Source organism: Pollicipes pollicipes, unplaced genomic scaffold (assembly GCF_011947565.3).
Source record: "Pollicipes pollicipes isolate AB1234 unplaced genomic scaffold, Ppol_2.1 Scaffold_7261;HRSCAF=8764_pilon_pilon_pilon, whole genome shotgun sequence".
NCBI classification, from domain to species: Eukaryota; Metazoa; Arthropoda; class Thecostraca; order Pollicipedomorpha; family Pollicipedidae; genus Pollicipes; species Pollicipes pollicipes.
The window spans coordinates 7,377,689-7,394,965 of record NW_023597054.1 but is presented as its reverse complement, the minus strand read 5'-3'; the positions used below and the strand labels follow the sequence as shown (position 1 = coordinate 7,394,965).

The window sequence follows — 17,277 nt, the reverse complement described above, 5'->3', positions numbered from 1 at the left end:
GTCATGCGTCCCTGCGGACTATATTCCGTCGTCGATTTCGTACCAAGCTCCGGGATACGCCTTTGTACCGTATTTGTTATCAGTGAACTGCGGTTCGACGGTCGTTAAAGTTTTCATGAAAACATTCTGACGCCATAGTGCAGCGAAGTTATATGACCCCAGGGTGATTTTTTCTTTATAATTATTTATAATATGTGCAGTGCCATTAACTGAGAAGTGCAAAATCGAGGTCGGGGCTTGTGGGCCTTCAGACCCATCAGGATCCCCGCGGCATTTTTTGCCAGGGCGACACGGAACATAATTCAGGAAGCTGGTACTTAGGAAATTATTCTGGCTTAGAGGAATTGCTCCACATTCATATGGGACTTTAAACTGAAACGGCTATCTTAAAGACCTTTCGGTCCTGTCCACAACCCTGTGATGCTGAAGACCTAAGCCTATCTAGTTTCTGAGCTACACTCCCGCGAAAATGGCGTGAGTACTTCGGGGAGAATCTTTCCAAGTTGCCTTGCATTGAAGACGCCATGATATCGTCACTCAAATCCTGCCATTTTATAAGCCATGCGGCGATCTAGGCCAAGGATAAAAATTGTCCAGGAGTTCATATCTGGTGTTCGTAAGCACGATTGCCGCATATAACGGCTGTCCATTTGCTCTTAATGAATGTTTTGCAAGGTATGATGACGTAATCAAACCATGACGCATTGAGGAGCATATCTATTAAACAGAGCATTATGCCGTCTGGAGCAGTCTTTTCCACCTAAAAAGTGTACCAATAGTTATAAGTGAGCTTGTTTCATCATATCTGATGCCTGCCTCAATAATCTCAAATGTAAAACATTCCATTTAGCATCCCTTTAGCTTTTCCTTTAACATTTACTACGCATCGGCAGCAATGTGTCGCATCCAACAGCAGTAATTTTGGGACAAGTTTGGTGGACAGCTGAATGGGTATGTTTGGTACGTAGCTGAGATCACTGTTTTCAGCGTCACAGAAAACCAATGTAATGATGAATGAAATACAATGATAACTTGACACCACTGCTAGTAGTCGTACTTCATGCCCTCACGTGCACCACTAGAACCGATATTCATCCTTCACCATGAGCAAAAATATATTTAGGTATACATGCACGGTATTATATAATACTCACAAACGGGGTTTGTCGCCACGAAAATCTGCTAAGTCTGCGACATTTCATCTCTGGCCATTTTCTCAATTTAAAGTGCTGTGGTGCCTTGATATGACTGAGGGTACTAAAAACTGTAACATGTATCACGTTCTGTGAAGGATTCATAATTGCAGAATACTGGTGCTGGACTCACACACGCTAGAAAAGCCACAGAACACAACTAATCAGATCATATGCGTCGGCGCTCCCGTGTAGTGAGCTGCCCGACTTTGGAACTTGAACCCTGGGTGCATGTGGAAGTACATGAACTAGTAATGGCGAGGGGGTGTGCTCGTATGCTGCTTCAAGTACTTCGATAGGATGCAGACACCGCTGGGGAAGCATCAGGGTATTTCCGTTGGCGGAGAAAGGATTAGTTGTATTGTCGTAGTGATTTGTGAGAATCCTTCATATGTCTTATGTATATCATTTGTATCATTTGCGTATTTGCCGGCAAGGATAATCTGTATAAGGTATACATTGCCGGAATGAATATCCCTCCCGTAACCCATGTGCCAGCTTGGATAGGCATGGCAAGTGGAACCAGTGGGAACAGTCTTTCGGGCATTTGATAGGTGCTCCATCCGTGCCGCGGGCATATAGAAAGACAAGGGGTCGTTTGTGGAAATTAACACTGTAGTTTCGGAGACATATTGCTAGGACTGCATAATAAGAGGTGGTTGCATTTTGAGCTGTTACTTTGCCTCGTGCTGTTATTTCCATAGAATGAATTGTTTCCAGCTTTCAAAGAGAGGGAAAGCGGAGCGAGTTCAAATGAAAATGCAAACCAAGGTCACAAAGAACATATGGTACAGTATGTAAGAGGTCATAAGGTGAGCCAGAGTGATGAGGTGTTAAAGAACATTTCACGTATCGAGGCGAAAATGCACGCTGTGAGATTCAAAATGGCCTTTATTCAACACATATCATCAGACCGCAGTATGATGGACCCGTTTGTAAAAACGACGGCAACGCTTGGACACGGAACGGAGTCCAATTTCGAGTTTGCGATAGACCTACTATGCATTGCCTATCACCAATCTGCATGTTGTGTACATGTGCCCAGAATTTCATTAAATGAAGGCAATTGCCATTTTCTAGCCGATCGCCATTGCATGTTAAAGTTAAAGTAATGAAGTCTCCTTTTTTGGTAATTGTGCCTTAATTATTCTGCCTTGCTGACTTGCTCACGAAGACTGGAGCTTCACTAGTTAAATTTGGTTGCAAGTAGCGCGCAGTTGAAAACTAAGGGTGCAACTAGTGTTTCACCCCGTACACGGCATTGGGTCGATGGCTGAGTGGCAGGCAGCAGCGGCCCGGAGCGGAAGGCCGCTGCTGCTGCCGAGGCTGGACCCGCCCCGGCAGTGTCACGGGGACGGCAGACTGCTGATGACGGCCGAGGCAGAGGCCACATGCAGGCCTGCTCCGCCGGAGGCCGCACATAGCGGCCAGATGGCCGCCGGTGGTAGTGTGCAGGGCGCTGGGGCCAGCGGTGGAGCGCCGGCCCAGCAAACGCTACCGCCGGCCCGCACTTCCACCTGCCCCACCCAGTCCGTGCCCTTGGCCACCCCTTCATATCCTTGTTGCTGCAGCGGTACCAGGCTGCATCGTCATCGCCTCAATGTCACGCTTTCAAACTCGCGGTGCTCTCTTCTGGTATCTGTGCGCCGCTCCATTCCAGGACTACGCCCCTCCAGTCTAATAATGCATCTCAAGGCTTCGCTCAGGTTACACTTGTTGCAATTGCGGGCCTGCTTTTCGTGCTCTCCAACGCCCATGTCGAAAGTCACGCATGAAACGGTGCACGTTACATTCCACATTCCACTTAAAGACTTAAAAATGCAAGCAGATCGCCATGCGATCCGCTTGCATTTCCAAGTCACAAAGTCTAAATAAATACATGCTGGCCAGTGATGACCTTAGCTACAGCGCTCACGGTCCATGAGCGCTCGTCCCAGATCTGTGTGTGAGAAATTGAAGCATGTGTGACATCAGGAGTGTCACCTCATATACTCTCACGGTCCATGAACGCTCGTCCCAGACCTGTATACGAGAAATTGAAGCATGTATGACATCAGGAGTATCACTTCATATACTTTCGGGGCTCCGAGCCCTCTCCCAATGTTGGCTTGGGCCCGCCCCCAATTGTTCCTCTGAGCCCCTCTCATATTTGTTGGGTGGGGATGGGGGTGGGGTGGGGTGGGGGTGAGGGGTAATTCATATGAACAAAAAATGATACTGGACCAAATAGAACATGTCCCTGGAATGGTGATGCACTAGGTGCCTGTCTGCAAACATCACTGCTAGTTCCTGTTTATTTCTATACCATATAGCGTCCTTTAGGTACCTCATTCGTACTTGTCATTCCAGCACCTTTATATGCTAGGTCAGTCTGCAATCACTAGCAGGTTTTTCATGCCATAACACTTGGATTGGCACAAAAATGCACTGCAATATGTGGCAGCTTCTAAGAAAAAGGCATTTAACTCGCATGACACCTGTTACATGACATGTCATCGATAAACGCGAACCTCACGCACAAACAATTTGTTTTACGTTTCTCATACTTCTTCGCGAACCTGATGTATTGCCAAACAGGGGCGCATGCAGGGTTTTAAAGTCGGGGGGGAGGGGGAGCTCACAGATGAAAACCAAGTTAAGCGTGTCGCAGTCCGATAACAAAAAATCGTCCTTGACATCGAAAACTCAAATGTAACAGGCCGAAATCTGGGGAGAGCTCAGATAATGGTGTTTGGTAGGCTAATGCTACGCGTGCTGACACCAATAAAAAAATACTTAATAACAATAATATGAATCATAATGCCTCATGAGATGCTACGTACTGCTGTAAATGGACAGGAGTGGCATGAGTTGCATCAGGTCCAAGCGGTAGCAGGGTGATTAATTCCAAATATATGCGACGGATGACAGCCTTGAGCCACCCAGCTGAAGCATGGCAGGTCCTTCCACCTTTCAACGTACTTCCGGCCGCATACGTGCACACGTCTTGGGATGCACGCGACAAGTACTTTGCACATCGTGGAAAACTGTAGCGATCAGTGTAGCTGTGTGCTTGAGGGTTATGGCATAACTAGATTGATCGAAATGCAGCCCGAGTGGTGGGGAGGTACATGTGTCTTGTATGCTGCAAAACGTTTGACGTCTGCCGGTCGAGGAGTTCGGGGTGGCGCGAACTTTCCTCCAAGATGTCTGGCGCCACATGCGTATCAGCTGTGCATGGGAATTTATCAGTGATACAATGAGTACAACAATATGCCATTGACTGACTTACTGTAAATGAGTCACTGACATGATTTCCATGACTTATTGTCATCCAGCAAACAAACCAACATTTACATTATCAATACAAACATAAAATTTATACCTGAGCAACCGAGACCGAGGTGGCTGTAGGCGTAAAACAAGCATGGATTGATAAAAGGGCAAAAATTGTCATGTCGCAATCACGACTATTACGAAATACCACAGACAAACACGTTTGATCTACGCATAACGCATTCAGCTTGCTCGCGATACAACTCACTCTATGATAAAAAGACAAACATACAAACAACTTCCACCATGCGATGCAATTTACCACCGGGTGGAACGAGCAGTCTCATCTTGAACGAAGGCATTGAAAAGTCATTTAACGAAAAACGAAGACGTGATCTCCAAAACTTCACCGCTACATATGGAGCTGAAGGTTATAGCTGTCGGTATATATACGAATCAAAGTCCTATCCTCACTAATTGTAGCAGAAGGGAACTCAGGGTAAAAACAGATACACCTCTCCCTACTCTCCCCGTACGGCGCGCGAGGCGATGGTCCTCGTATGTCAAGCAACAATACAGAAACAAATAAGACTACAAATGGGCCCACGGTGTCAATCATGGCATCATTTTGCATAGCACGAGGGATTCAACGAACCACTCATTTTGGAGGAAAACCAGCTTTGCCGCTCCGTTCTCAGAATGCTGAAAGTCAAGCAGGGATGACATACGCCCAAAACGTAAGCGAGGAAAAGCAAGATGGGAAAAACAACACGAATGCCATGACTGTATCAGACAGCAGTCGGAACTGGCGTCGCCGGTGCCGAGAGGACAGTAGGGAGAATGATAAATGTCACGGGGCTCAATTATAAACACGAAGGCTGCAGCCAAGCAGCGCAAAAACAAACAGAGAAAGCTGCATGGCAATGCATTTCTACCAATCAGCTAATCAGCTGGTAATTTCCCTCTGATGGAAAACCTTCCATTTCTTCATGATTCAAAACAGCATGGGAATCTTCAAAGAATGCCTTGCTCTAACCATTCTTGTCTCCCCGTGCCACATATCTTTATAAACAAATCCAGACGCGATAGGTTGAAACCAGGGAGCGCCTCTGTACGGGAATGACTGGGGCTGGGAGAGATGAATTTGAGCTATATTACGTCAGTTTTGTCAAGTGGAGTCGTCACACAAGTCGTCATGTTTCGCCATGAACCTTATGTTGAGATACAAACTGGTAACGGCGCCTGAGCCCCAAAGCGTCTGTGAGAGGCATCCCTGCGTAAGTGCGCTCAGAGGGATCCTAAAGCGCTGAGCGCAAAATTAAGAGGCTGCCAACTGATCGTTTGGATGAACGGGCTTTTGGAGATGCAACGTCTTATAGTACACTTCCAGGAGCTGACACGAAATCAGGGCAGGCAGTTCTGAAGCCAGGAGCGACTCCAGTCGTTGGGTGGGGAGGGGAAGGGAGCGGCAAGATGACCGGGCTATCCTGAGGACTTGCGTGACTCTCTGGCCATCACGGCAATTTTATTGTTTCAACGGCTTGTCTAAAAAAGATAACACGTTTGATCCCAGAGCAACTGATCGCTGTCAGCGTACCCGAATTGTAGGCACCGGGTATTTTTTAATGCTCCCCTTCCCTTCAGCGCCTTCTTATAATTGCAGGTGCCCTGAATGCCTTCATAAACATTTATTCATTTACGTTTGTTTACGCTATATTTAGCTCTACCGATTCAAGCAGCCATCTCATAACCTTTTGAGACTCGATTGCACGCACCCGCTTTTTAGTTTTCGAAAACCATTTTCGGTTTTTTTGTCGTCTACGAGACGTGAGAGACGTCACAGGAACTTCACAGACTTCTTGATAGCTTACAGGAGACCGGATTTTCTGCATAAGAACATAAAAGCTGTTACCGCTTCTTGATGTATTTTTTAGACCGTTTGGTAATTTGGGGCAGATAATGACGAACCATTATTGAGGCGTTCCAAAAAGATATAAAACTTCACCCAGGGTCAAAACCTATCATCCACAACTGGCATGATGTTAGTCATACATCTTGTCTGCTTTCAGTGGTTTTGGACCACCACATCACTTCTTTGCTATGAAATATCTAAGACAACCTTGCTTCTGTTTTTATTTTGCTTGTATCATATAACACTCCAAAAAGCCAAAAAAGCTTGACTTCATCACACGTTGAATGAGACGTGCGCGACTGTGTTCGTGGCACCTTACGCGTCTCAGGTAAGTCTTCTTCTATTGAGTGCCTGACCATTTTCGATGTCCAGCCCATCTCACGGAGGTGGGGATGGGGGGGGGGGGCAGAAGATATTTAAGAGGTTTCGACCCGCTGGAATATCGCCCTTTTTAAACATACAACGCAGCAGATCCATTAAGAAACGGCTGTTTATGTTACCATTTTTTTTAGGAGAACAGTTCTCAATAGTGCCGCAAAATGGCATTACTATAGGTTGCAGTGTTGCGGTTTTGTAGCCTCTAGACAGTGGTACAATTTTCATTGAATCGGGACGGACTCGTAGCCCCCCCCCCCCCCACCCCCATTTTCCTCCAAGTGTGAGAGGAAAGTGGACAATATCTGGAAAGAAACCCGTTTTAGCGATTTTTTGGGAGCAGGTTAATCCACTTTCCCTGCTCAGTTCACTTACTTATGCTGTGAGACAACGCCCTTGCGGAGGTGAAAAATGATATTGATTTCATTGCTGTTTGTCAGTATTTGTATGACATCGTCGCATCTCTATCTTTTGATATGCTGTTGCCCATTTTGCCAAACGGGTCAATATGACGCTCGCATTTCTAAAGCAGTGACTGCTTTAATTTATAAGACCGGGAGGAGTAAAGAACACAGTGCAGCATATATCGTACGGCTAGCGATGCAACCATAAATATCAGGGGTGTAACGTATTAAGTGGATCGACCGAAAGCCGAAACCTGGTTATTGACTCATGCTGCCGGTAGGTTTCGTAATTTTTCACTGTACAGTCCTCCCCCAACTTATTTTGCTAAACTAAGTCCATGCTAAATACAATAGAACTGCGAAAGTTAAAGGCCTCCGACCTACTGCTGACCTGACATGAGTTTGAGCCTTGACTTCTGTAAACACCCAGGGTTTGGTTACGACCCACAAGAATACGCTCTTTCGTTTGGTTCCAGTTGCAAAGCTGTGCAAAATTAACTGCGGCTGCTGGCGAGTCATAAGTATTTCAAAAAGTTCGAGAATTTCGAAGGCGTTTTTGCGCAAATCACGTCAGCACTTAGGCCACAGCTGTCAACCGACTCCCGGTACTTCGATTTTGTGCCTTATTGGCCTTATCGTGCCTTATTACATATATTTATTTATCTTATTTTGGCATATATTATTGGCCCTATTGTGCCTTATTACATTTATATCGCTCCCAAGGCAGCAGGGGGTAAAAATAGCCCCCGCAGTGGTCGCAAGTGGCCTAATATCCCAGGCGCTGTCCGGCTAGGGTTCATCGGGGGCTCACCAGGGCTCTTCGCCATCTTGCAAACAACTGCTGTCGTGGGGCTCCTTGGGCTTCTGACCGTTTTAGGCCTCCCGAGAGCAAGGTATCTTAGAGGTTGCGGGGCTCGTTTGCTATCGCAGGGTATTTTGAACGTCTCATTAGGCCCAGCTCGTCCCGGGGCCCATTTCATTTAGCCCAAAAGCCTCATTATGTTCTGAAAGCCTTTGACATCATCTCCCGGACGACTAACCGCGAAAACAAAGTTATCCCGAAGAGCAGTGGTAGTGTCGACACATTTGCTCGGTCTAGAGCTACACGCGGCCCCGGGGAATTCGAGTGCTGGAATTTCGCGGGACCCCCAAGCCTTGTGAAATATGAAAGAGCCAAACATGAGTTGTATTCACTTCCCAAGCCTGTGCAGGCGCATCTAGCCCCGCTGACACCCCTTCCCCTCCAGGATACGCCGCGACTGCACCAGTTTGCCCCCCTCCCAGATCACAGGCTGATCTCCAAGGCGTAAATCCTTGTGGCGTACCCGACCGCGGCGTTGCTGAGCTAGCAGCGCGGCGACTTCGGCCATCGCAAGCGATTCTGTCCTGTGCTGCATGCATCAGAAACTGGCGCCAGCGACGGTAGCAGCCAACCTCGGCAGAATGAACGCCGATACCTGTACGCCTGCTTTGGCAGTGGCACGATGCCGTCGCCAGGATTGTCGAAAATCTTGCATCTCTACCGGTATCGGTGCGGGGCGGTGGATGGCCGGAGGGCGACTGGAATTCCCCTGGCGGCAGCGGGGTTCGGCAGGTTGGCCGGCTGGCAGCTGGCATTCATTCTTGCCGGCTACGGCGAGCGAGTGGGACGTGGATTAGGAGCGCACCGGCCTCAGCGCAACATGAGGCTTCTGCTGTTGGTGAGTGCTGCGAGCGTGTGCCTCGCGCGGGTGTGGCGGTCGTCCAGCGCAGTGTTCTGGACGACGATGTGGTCTGCGGAGGCGGGCGTACTCGTAGTCGACGTACTTGCAGCCAGGGGAGGTCGGCCACAAAAGTAAGCTCAAACCATCCTTGAACTAAAGAGAGCCATTGCAAAAGAATGAAGGCACTCCTGCAGCAATGTGTCGGCCCGAACCTAGTCACTGCGCAGCGTGCACGGGATATGCACTTGCATACAGAAAAAACTGAAGACATCCTGAACGTGGCATCGACAGAACGCTGCGCCGTATAAACGGATATATTTGGTGGATTTGCGCGCATTACACTGGCATATTTGAAGAAAAATGCCGTTTGAAGCCTGGAGTATGGGTTTGTCAAGTTTCATGAAAGACAAACTTATGCCAAGCTCCATATATTAAGCGCAGAAGTTTAAGGCTTCACAGTGGAGATTTGCTGATGTGTTTATAAAGTTAGGTAATCATCCACGATATACTTGTTTTTGTTTCTTGATATCCAGCATTCGTAGAATGCTGAATATAAAAAATGCTGCAATGCTGTATACTTGTGATGAATGCTGGGTACTCGTACAATGAATAACCGGGACTAGTAAGCGCGCAGCGCGTGACACTAGAAGATGCTTCTTGTTCACACACCAAATGCAATTAGTAATTCATGCTGTTAAATTTTAAACACGATAATCTGGCTAAAGCCGTAGACAGCACTAGTTCAATTGGAGTGTGGTGGCGACCATTAGCTTGCCGGCGCCTGGCCAATCAGTTTGAATGGCGTAACAAATGCTGCTGCGAAACTGTGGGCGCAGTTTTACCCTTATTTTTGCCTCCGCACCGCTGACGACCGATGACGTTTATGTCACGTGACAAAGGTGTCGTTTCCTATTCAGCTGGAGGCTCCAGCCCTGACATACGTCGCCTCTTTGAGCTGTATGAACGAATCGGGCTGAGTTCAGACAGGAAGTCTTTTTTACCATTTTGGAGGAATGGTTGACCAATCACCCACTCAGCCTTCAAAGTATTTTGGATTTACGTCCATGCCTTGCGCCAAAGATTGTATCGATCCCGGAAACCTCTACCCGTTCTGGGCTAAGTTTTCCCGGTACTGCATTTATATCTCGGGCTCTGAACTTTATCGTGTGCCTTTATTCATCTCCTGGCTACTTCCTTCTCTCGAGCATATTGGTTTGCGTGCATCATGTGATGCAAGACTGTCCAGCTCTGACATATTCAGGATCTTTTAAGGAGACAATGCACCAGGCAATACTGCAAATTCTGAGCATATTTCAATCATCCAAAAGAACCTCATGGTTGTAAATGCCCAACACACTATTGGTTCTTGATTTGGCGCATTGATTCTGGCCTTGGTTCAAACCATGCTGCTGTTGTGCAGGCCTTAATTCGAATTTTCCTTAGACGCGTTCATCCAGCGTGCTGTGGGCGGCTATAGGCGGATACATCACCCAATGTGGGCGGCTATAGGCGGATACATCACCCAATACAAACTGCCAACGCATACTATGTTGTACTTTGCTGGTCACTGCTTCTTTCAGGCAGCTGAGCAGGGGCGCAGACGGGACCGGAGGTGGGAGAGGATGGGGGGGGGGGGGGGGGAGGGGTCTCGGTGAAGCTCGACACTTGAAGGTCTTAAACCTTATCACGTTTATTTAATCTCGACCAAGAGTCCTCTGTATCAGAAAAAGATGCAAGTCTAGGGGGAGGGGCAAACCTTACCCTTCATTTTGCTGAGCCTATGTTTTCAAGGTTTCCTTGTAGAAAAAGTAACTGCTACCATGGGCCCTATTTTGCCTAATTGTCATCTACCTCCATTCGTTTATATGTCATCTTAAAGCGGTCTTCAGTTTGAGCACAGCCATGCAAGGGGGGCAGGTGCGCCTTTTATCCTCAGGCCCGCCTTTTTCACCATAGATGGATCCCGAGAGAAAGCTAAAAATCGGTTTGACACGTAGTCACTTAGCTCCTGCCCCCACCCCGTCCTTTACAAAAGTCATGGCCGCACCCCTAATGTTCACGCACACAAATTATACCAATAACAAAATACAGATTCTATCGGCAGAGCTGTATCGCGAATGCTAGTCGCCTGTTGGTCTCTTATGTGTGTATGTGTGTCTGTGTATGTGTGTGTCTATGCTGGTCTTTACAGTTTGAGGCGTCATTGCCACAATACCAGGGGAGTAGTTTTCTTTTCAGTTCCATCCACCTTTCTTTGAAGAGGAAGTTGAACAAACGCGATGAGAAACGCTTTTAAGACATACCTTGAGGGTAGGTCATGCCATTTTCCACGCTCCCCCTCCCCCCACGTATGTCGCGGATCTATAGGCCTGCACAACATTCATGTGCAAACATAACGCTGTTGCTTACCATCTGACGTTCCAAATGATGCAGCACTGATCGGTAAGACTCATGATAACCTCACAGCACTCCACATTGTTTTATGCATATATCTTGGATTGAAGCAATGTACGTGATCGATTTATGGCTTGTCCGAAGTCACCAGGTAGTTCAGGCATCCATAAAACCAACAAGACGACTCGTGTGGCAAGGAGCAAGCAAAGCGATAGCGGACGCGAATGGCACCATCATGTAAATAAGGCAGCTGGGCGGCGGCCTGCATCTGATTTGCAAATCATATTGCCTGAAGATTGGATGGCAGTGACTTGGCCAGCGATATCATTTTTGTCCACAGCATCTGTAAATGTATGATTTGTTGCGTTTTTGGGGATCGTCAGCAAAGTATTCCGAAGAGCGGAACTATTTGGATGAATTCTCCTCCTGAGCACTGGACTTCGCGTCCATGCGGTTTTCATTGTTCCCTCTTTCGGTGCAGGCCACAGAGATTGTAATCCGAGACCGAATGCGAACGATATCCAAGAATGGCGGCATTGGCGCACTCCTCGTCGAATACCGGTACCGCGACACTTCGCGCATCGTCGTAGGCCGTACAGTGACGAGAGTGCTGAGTGATTTGCAAGCAGTACATTCGCCTTACGCCGTGCTATTCATTTACGTCTTCATCTGCTGTAGTCAACGAGATCCGACGTCACCCTTAGAAGCACCACTGAACGAGCTGATTCATTATGCTCCACGTGGCCGGCCCCACAGCATCCAACCAATCCTGCCATCACGACCGCGCCTTCTCCCTTCTGTCCAGCGACGTTGGTCTCATATTGCCGCAACGTCGGGTCGCCGAGATGTGGCCCGGTCTGAAATCATGTTGTGCATCCTTCACATCTAAAATCCCACTTTGTGTCAAAGAAAGAACGACTTTTTAGCGACCACGTCATGTTTCTCTTTCTTTTTCCATCGGACGCATTTTTGCCGAGAGATATGTTATAATTTGTCGTTAGTGTCTCCATTTAGGATATATATATATATATATATATATATATATATATATATATATTTATATAATCAAACAGAGAGCTTCACAAGTGCAGTTTTCTGACTGGACGTGTAGAGCTTGAAAAAATACTTGTAGACCAGTTCTTCTGTCTTTTTCCATCGGACATATTCTTGCCGAGAGATATGTCAAAAATTGTCATGGTTGCTTTCATTCAGGATATATATATATATATATGTATATATATATATCCAAATATATCAGTATATATACAAACAGAGAGCTCCACACGTCCAGTTTTTCTGACTGGGCCCGACATCGGGCAGCCCAGATGCGGTATCGCCGTGCTGTGGGTCAAATAATAGTGACAATGCACATTGAAGTCGGAGTTTCGCACTCAATAAAATCAATCTATATTTATAATTTGGTGGGACTTGGAATCGCCGACATACCATCGGGTCGTCCCGATTTTTCCGGACTTGTCCCTGCTCGTCTCCACCCGTCCCATCTCGTCCTGGCTCGTCCCGGTCAGGACCTCACATTCCGCGACCGAACAGTTAACTGTGGTTCGGGGGTCCAAAAGTGAATGGCCTACGAAAAGATCCATATAGGCGTCGCCAGAAGAGGAGGGGGAGGCCGCGGAGTGGATGTTGTCCAGCTTTGTATATTTTTGCGCCTCTCAGCCTAATGTTTGTGCCCTTAGCCCGAACCCTGGTAATGTCGCTGAGAGCAACCCAACTGGATCGTTCTGGACCATTAGCATGATGTCCAGCAGGCGTAAGAGTGTCGGCAAGGTCTTATAGTACTGCATAAACGTGACTTACAAACGCGTATTAAACCAATTAAAGCTAAAATTAGAACTTTGTCGCCATCTGACTTCATATGGCCCCAAACTAGAAATAACTCTCATGTACTGTGTGGGTACCGATCGCAAGCACCCTTTTAGTTTGTACCCTCCCCTCAGATTTTCAATCATCTGGTCCCGATTTACAATCATCGTCACGTGAAAGTTTTACACGTACATTGTGAAAGTTTTAACTGGCCTTTATCGAGACTTTATATGCAAACCTAGCTCAGCACAGTCTATCTTCTCTCAGTAAAAACCGTCCATGAGAACAGTTATACTGTCACTCACGCACGTTAGACCGCTTACTCACATCAGAGTCGGCACAGTCAGTGCATTGTTTCCAGATATAGAGGCGGCGGTAACTAAGCCAACCCCAGCGACAGAAACTCGTAGTAGCCCTTCGCAGTCATTGGTACAGCCCAGTAACTGTCCTGCAGTGTGGTGTAGCGAGGTCCTCCAGCATCGGCCCTTTTCTGTGCGCGTGTGCGTGATTGTGTCTCCCTTGACCTGACCTGGCCGAGTTGATCTGACCTGAGTGGGCGTGTGCCGACAGGTGGTGCTCATCGGCCTGGCCGGGGCAGAGCTGGAGCGGCAAAAGCGACAGATAGTCTTCCCGGGACACGCTGGCGGCCTGTCCAGCGGGCGAGGTACGCCCTATTCCGTATCCCACGGCACCTACAACCTGGGAGCCGCGTACGGCTTTAGCACCAACTCTAACCCGTACCTCGACTACGCATGGAAGGGCTTCGGCGATGTGCCACGTACGACTTATCAGCAGCCCGGGGCTTATCAGTCGCCTGTGAGCTATTCGCAGCCTGAGAGCTATTCACCGCCCGAGAGCTATCAGCAGCCGGCGAGCTACCAGCCGCCCAGCAGCTACCAGCAGCCGGCAGTTAGCTACGGTGTACAGATAGCACACCAACCGTCGGTGGCCTACCTCCCAGCAGCTCCGCAGGATAGTTATGGTGTACCAAGTAAGTTTGCTTCTTCTTCTGTCCTGTCCCCCGCTCGATTTTCACCCCACGATGCAGGCTACTCAATTTCAATGGGGATTTTATCTTCCCTTGGGTGTAAGACTGACTCGCAGGATGGGCGTGGTATAACACGACTATGAAAGCTTAACCACAATTGTGTGACTGAACCACATGGTCCATGATTAACGCGGTCATGGTCATGTGCCAGACATGGCTGAATGACGCGCCAAAATTGCCACGCCGTCAGAAGCTGCGCTGTCAGACGGCCAGTTACCGCCTCATTAACCTACTGTCATGCTGACGTTCGGACACACAGCGAGCATAACGCTGAATAAACCGGAAAAGGCCCTGACTAAAGCAGTGCAATGTTCATCACATAATCACATTGCTATGTCTGTAAGGAAATAACAAGCACCGCCTCTCCAATCTTGATACCTGTCTCCACAAACGCGTCTGCTGAACGGATAAATACCCAGGGCGGGAGGGTTTGTCCGGTCGCCTCTGACTTTGGAGATTCAAGCCTTGTCAGGGGAGAACGGATGAAGATTGCATCTTTAATAAGCAACATGAATTGACCTTTATTATTTATCGGTCGTCGATGACAGCGAAATAGACGTATGGCATGTTTGTGAATGATTTATTTCAACCCACTGATGAATTCACGGAATTCTAAATAAACCGTCTATTTTGGAATAAATTTGCTAGACGCACGCACGTAGTTCAAACAACACACGCCATGAAATAGCGTGTAGCTTCGCACAGCATTTGATCAAATGTATGTAAACACCACAGCTCAGTTACAGCGTTATCGCAGCTCAGTTACAGCTTGATTACAGCTCAGTTACAGCTTGGCGCTGAAAATCGAGCGGTCCCTTCGTTTTCTATCCTCTCTGTACCTGGGCATGCCATGACGAATATTGTATATATTGCTTATGCTTGTGTATATATATACTGACATCCTTCTAGCTCTGCTCGCAACCCACACTGTACAAACCACCGTTCCAGCTTTCTTCAGTACCTGGTAGGAATGTAGTTTACACGATAAGTCGGAGGGGGGGGGGGGGCTGAGCAGAAAAGATGGCTGAATTTACCTAAAAAAAAACGGCAGAACCGGATTCCTTCTCGAATTTGGCACGCTTTCTCTTCAAAGTTGGGGTCTAGAGCCCCCCTAACAACTTTGGGAACTACACCCCGGCATTTAAGCACCGTGTAAATGGCGGCTTATGCTGTTATTTGTTTTGCCGATTCTACGATAGAATTTAGGGTTGTTATCAAAACCATTTTTGATGATATTTCAGCTCTGCGCCATCTTTGTACCCCCAATCATTTTCAGGAACAGACATTATCCGAGGCGCCCGAAATGGCACCATTCACCATCTTCCGAAAATGGAAATGGCTCCTGATCGCATTTCTAGCAATGCAGCTTCCTATCGGTGCCACAAATGTCTTTTATAACTGGCAGAAAGCATTTCGGAATAAGCGGCTGCATACACCGCACTTCGTCGAATGCCGCCGTGCATACAACAGGTTTCCCGTGAGCTTCTGCTGTTTCCGTTTCAATTGATGCTGGTGTAACTCCCGCTGAATGTTCTAACAATTTAAACGCCCACTGTCGGTGTTGTTTTCGCTGTGTTGGTGCCAGCCGGTTTAGTGGCATGAGCTCTGATTGACCTGCCTATTTATTTCTTCTTCCCCGTGTTGGCTTGAACCAGTTGTACGGGGCCCGCTGCCCCGAAGTTCGCTGTGCTCCATGGACGTGAGCACCAAGTCGGCCGCTCGTCGTGGGGTCGACCAGTGATGCGGTACTAGGCTTTCTCCAAGGCTGCTGTCAATGAGCAGTGAAGGTCACGTTTGTTTCTTTTGCCGTGGACCGGCGGTTTAACACGCTTCTTTGCAGTGTTGATGTCAACCTGTAGAGCAGTGCTCATTTCTCGAAGCTCTTGTTTCTCCCCCTTATAATATGAACCCGTTCGTTTTACCGCGTGCCGAAATCCCTGTGCTATCAGACTGACAAAGGCAGCTGAACTATGCGTAGTTGGGCCACCGGCGGTTTGGAGCCAGGTCTGTGTTTGTCGTGTGTAACCTACAGGTGCCGTTCTCAGCCTCGCAGTCATGTTCGTGCTGTGGAGGTCGGCCCCAACTGCGAGGAGGTGCTTTAGCTGTGAATGTTTTTCCCGGCGTGCCAGACGTCTCCGGGCTGTAGCTGTGTGTCGGCTGTTGAGCCTGCCCCCCTCCCGTAGAGGTGTATCCTGGTTGTTAAGGAGTGCCTCAGCGTGTCCGAGTCGCACAGGCACGTCTCAACCGCGCCTGCCTGTCTCGACTGTAAGAGCTTGTCTGAGTTGTGGAGGCGTACCTCGGCTGTAAAAGCGTGTCTTTGCTGTAGAGGCCTCAGCGCGTCGTTAGTCGCGACAGTGTGACCCAATCTCTCGTCTGTGCTGCAGAAACGTGCAGGGACATGTCACAGTTGTAGAGGCTTGTGTGAGTTGTAGAGTCGTTTGGCTGGCGGTAGAGGCGCGTCCGGGCTGTGGAGCCCCTGTAGAGGTAGAAGGCCTCGGCAGCAGGGGCGTGTCCCAGCGGTAGAGGTGGATACCCTAGAGCGGCGGCCGGTTTCAGAGACAGCCCCGGCCGCCCAGTGCAGCAGCGGCGAGTGCTCGCCGCTCATCTTCTGCTCTGGCGTTGTGTCTGGCACCAGTCCACAGACGACGGCCGCCGTCTGTGACCTCGGCGACGGCTCGTCCGGCCTCTGCTGCCGACGCGACCCCATCTTCGGTACGTACGCCGCTACTGGCACCTAGCAATGTCTGCGCACATGCAGACCGCTGCTGGATCTTCGTCGTCCATACTTGCTGTATTAACAGGCTCGGTACGGGTTAATGACTACTTTCATAGCTCCAACGGAGAGCGACGTAAAATATTTGATGACCCTTGGTGACCTGAGCCGTCTGATGCGTCATTAAAACCCAATTATCATGCTAAGTAATGCCCTGGATCGATTATAATTGAACGAAATGCCGCCAGCGGCTGGCTGGCTGACTGCTGGCCGCCATTGATGACCAGAGACCGCCAGTGAAATGCCACCCAAACCGCCACTGGTGACATTGTTCTGAAGGTTCTCACACGGGACACAGAAATGCATTACCATAAACAAGTGGAAAAATATTATGGGAAAATTACGCCTCTGAACACTGTTTTCTGCTGCAGACTTGTTTTCCTAGTTGATGATGAC

General features: G+C 48.4%; 1 protein-coding gene across 3 annotated transcripts in view; it reads left to right on the top strand.

The window, feature by feature from the left end:
• The first annotated feature begins 8,761 nt into the window (after positions 1–8,761).
• Positions 8,762–17,277, top strand: part of LOC119113261 (peroxidase) — a 32,146-nt gene continuing 23,630 nt past the window's right edge. The window contains exons 1-3 of one of the 3 annotated variants that reach the window (XM_037237612.1): positions 8,762–8,839; positions 13,631–13,724; positions 16,665–16,820. In XM_037237612.1, coding sequence (XP_037093507.1) covers positions 8,822–8,839; positions 13,631–13,724; positions 16,665–16,820 — 268 coding nt within the window. In that variant the 5' untranslated portion in view covers positions 8,762–8,821. Of the gene's footprint in view, positions 8,840–13,630; positions 14,052–16,664; positions 16,821–17,277 lie in introns of all 3 variants that reach the window. The other 2 variants (XM_037237611.1, XM_037237614.1) reach the window with 2 other exon arrangements.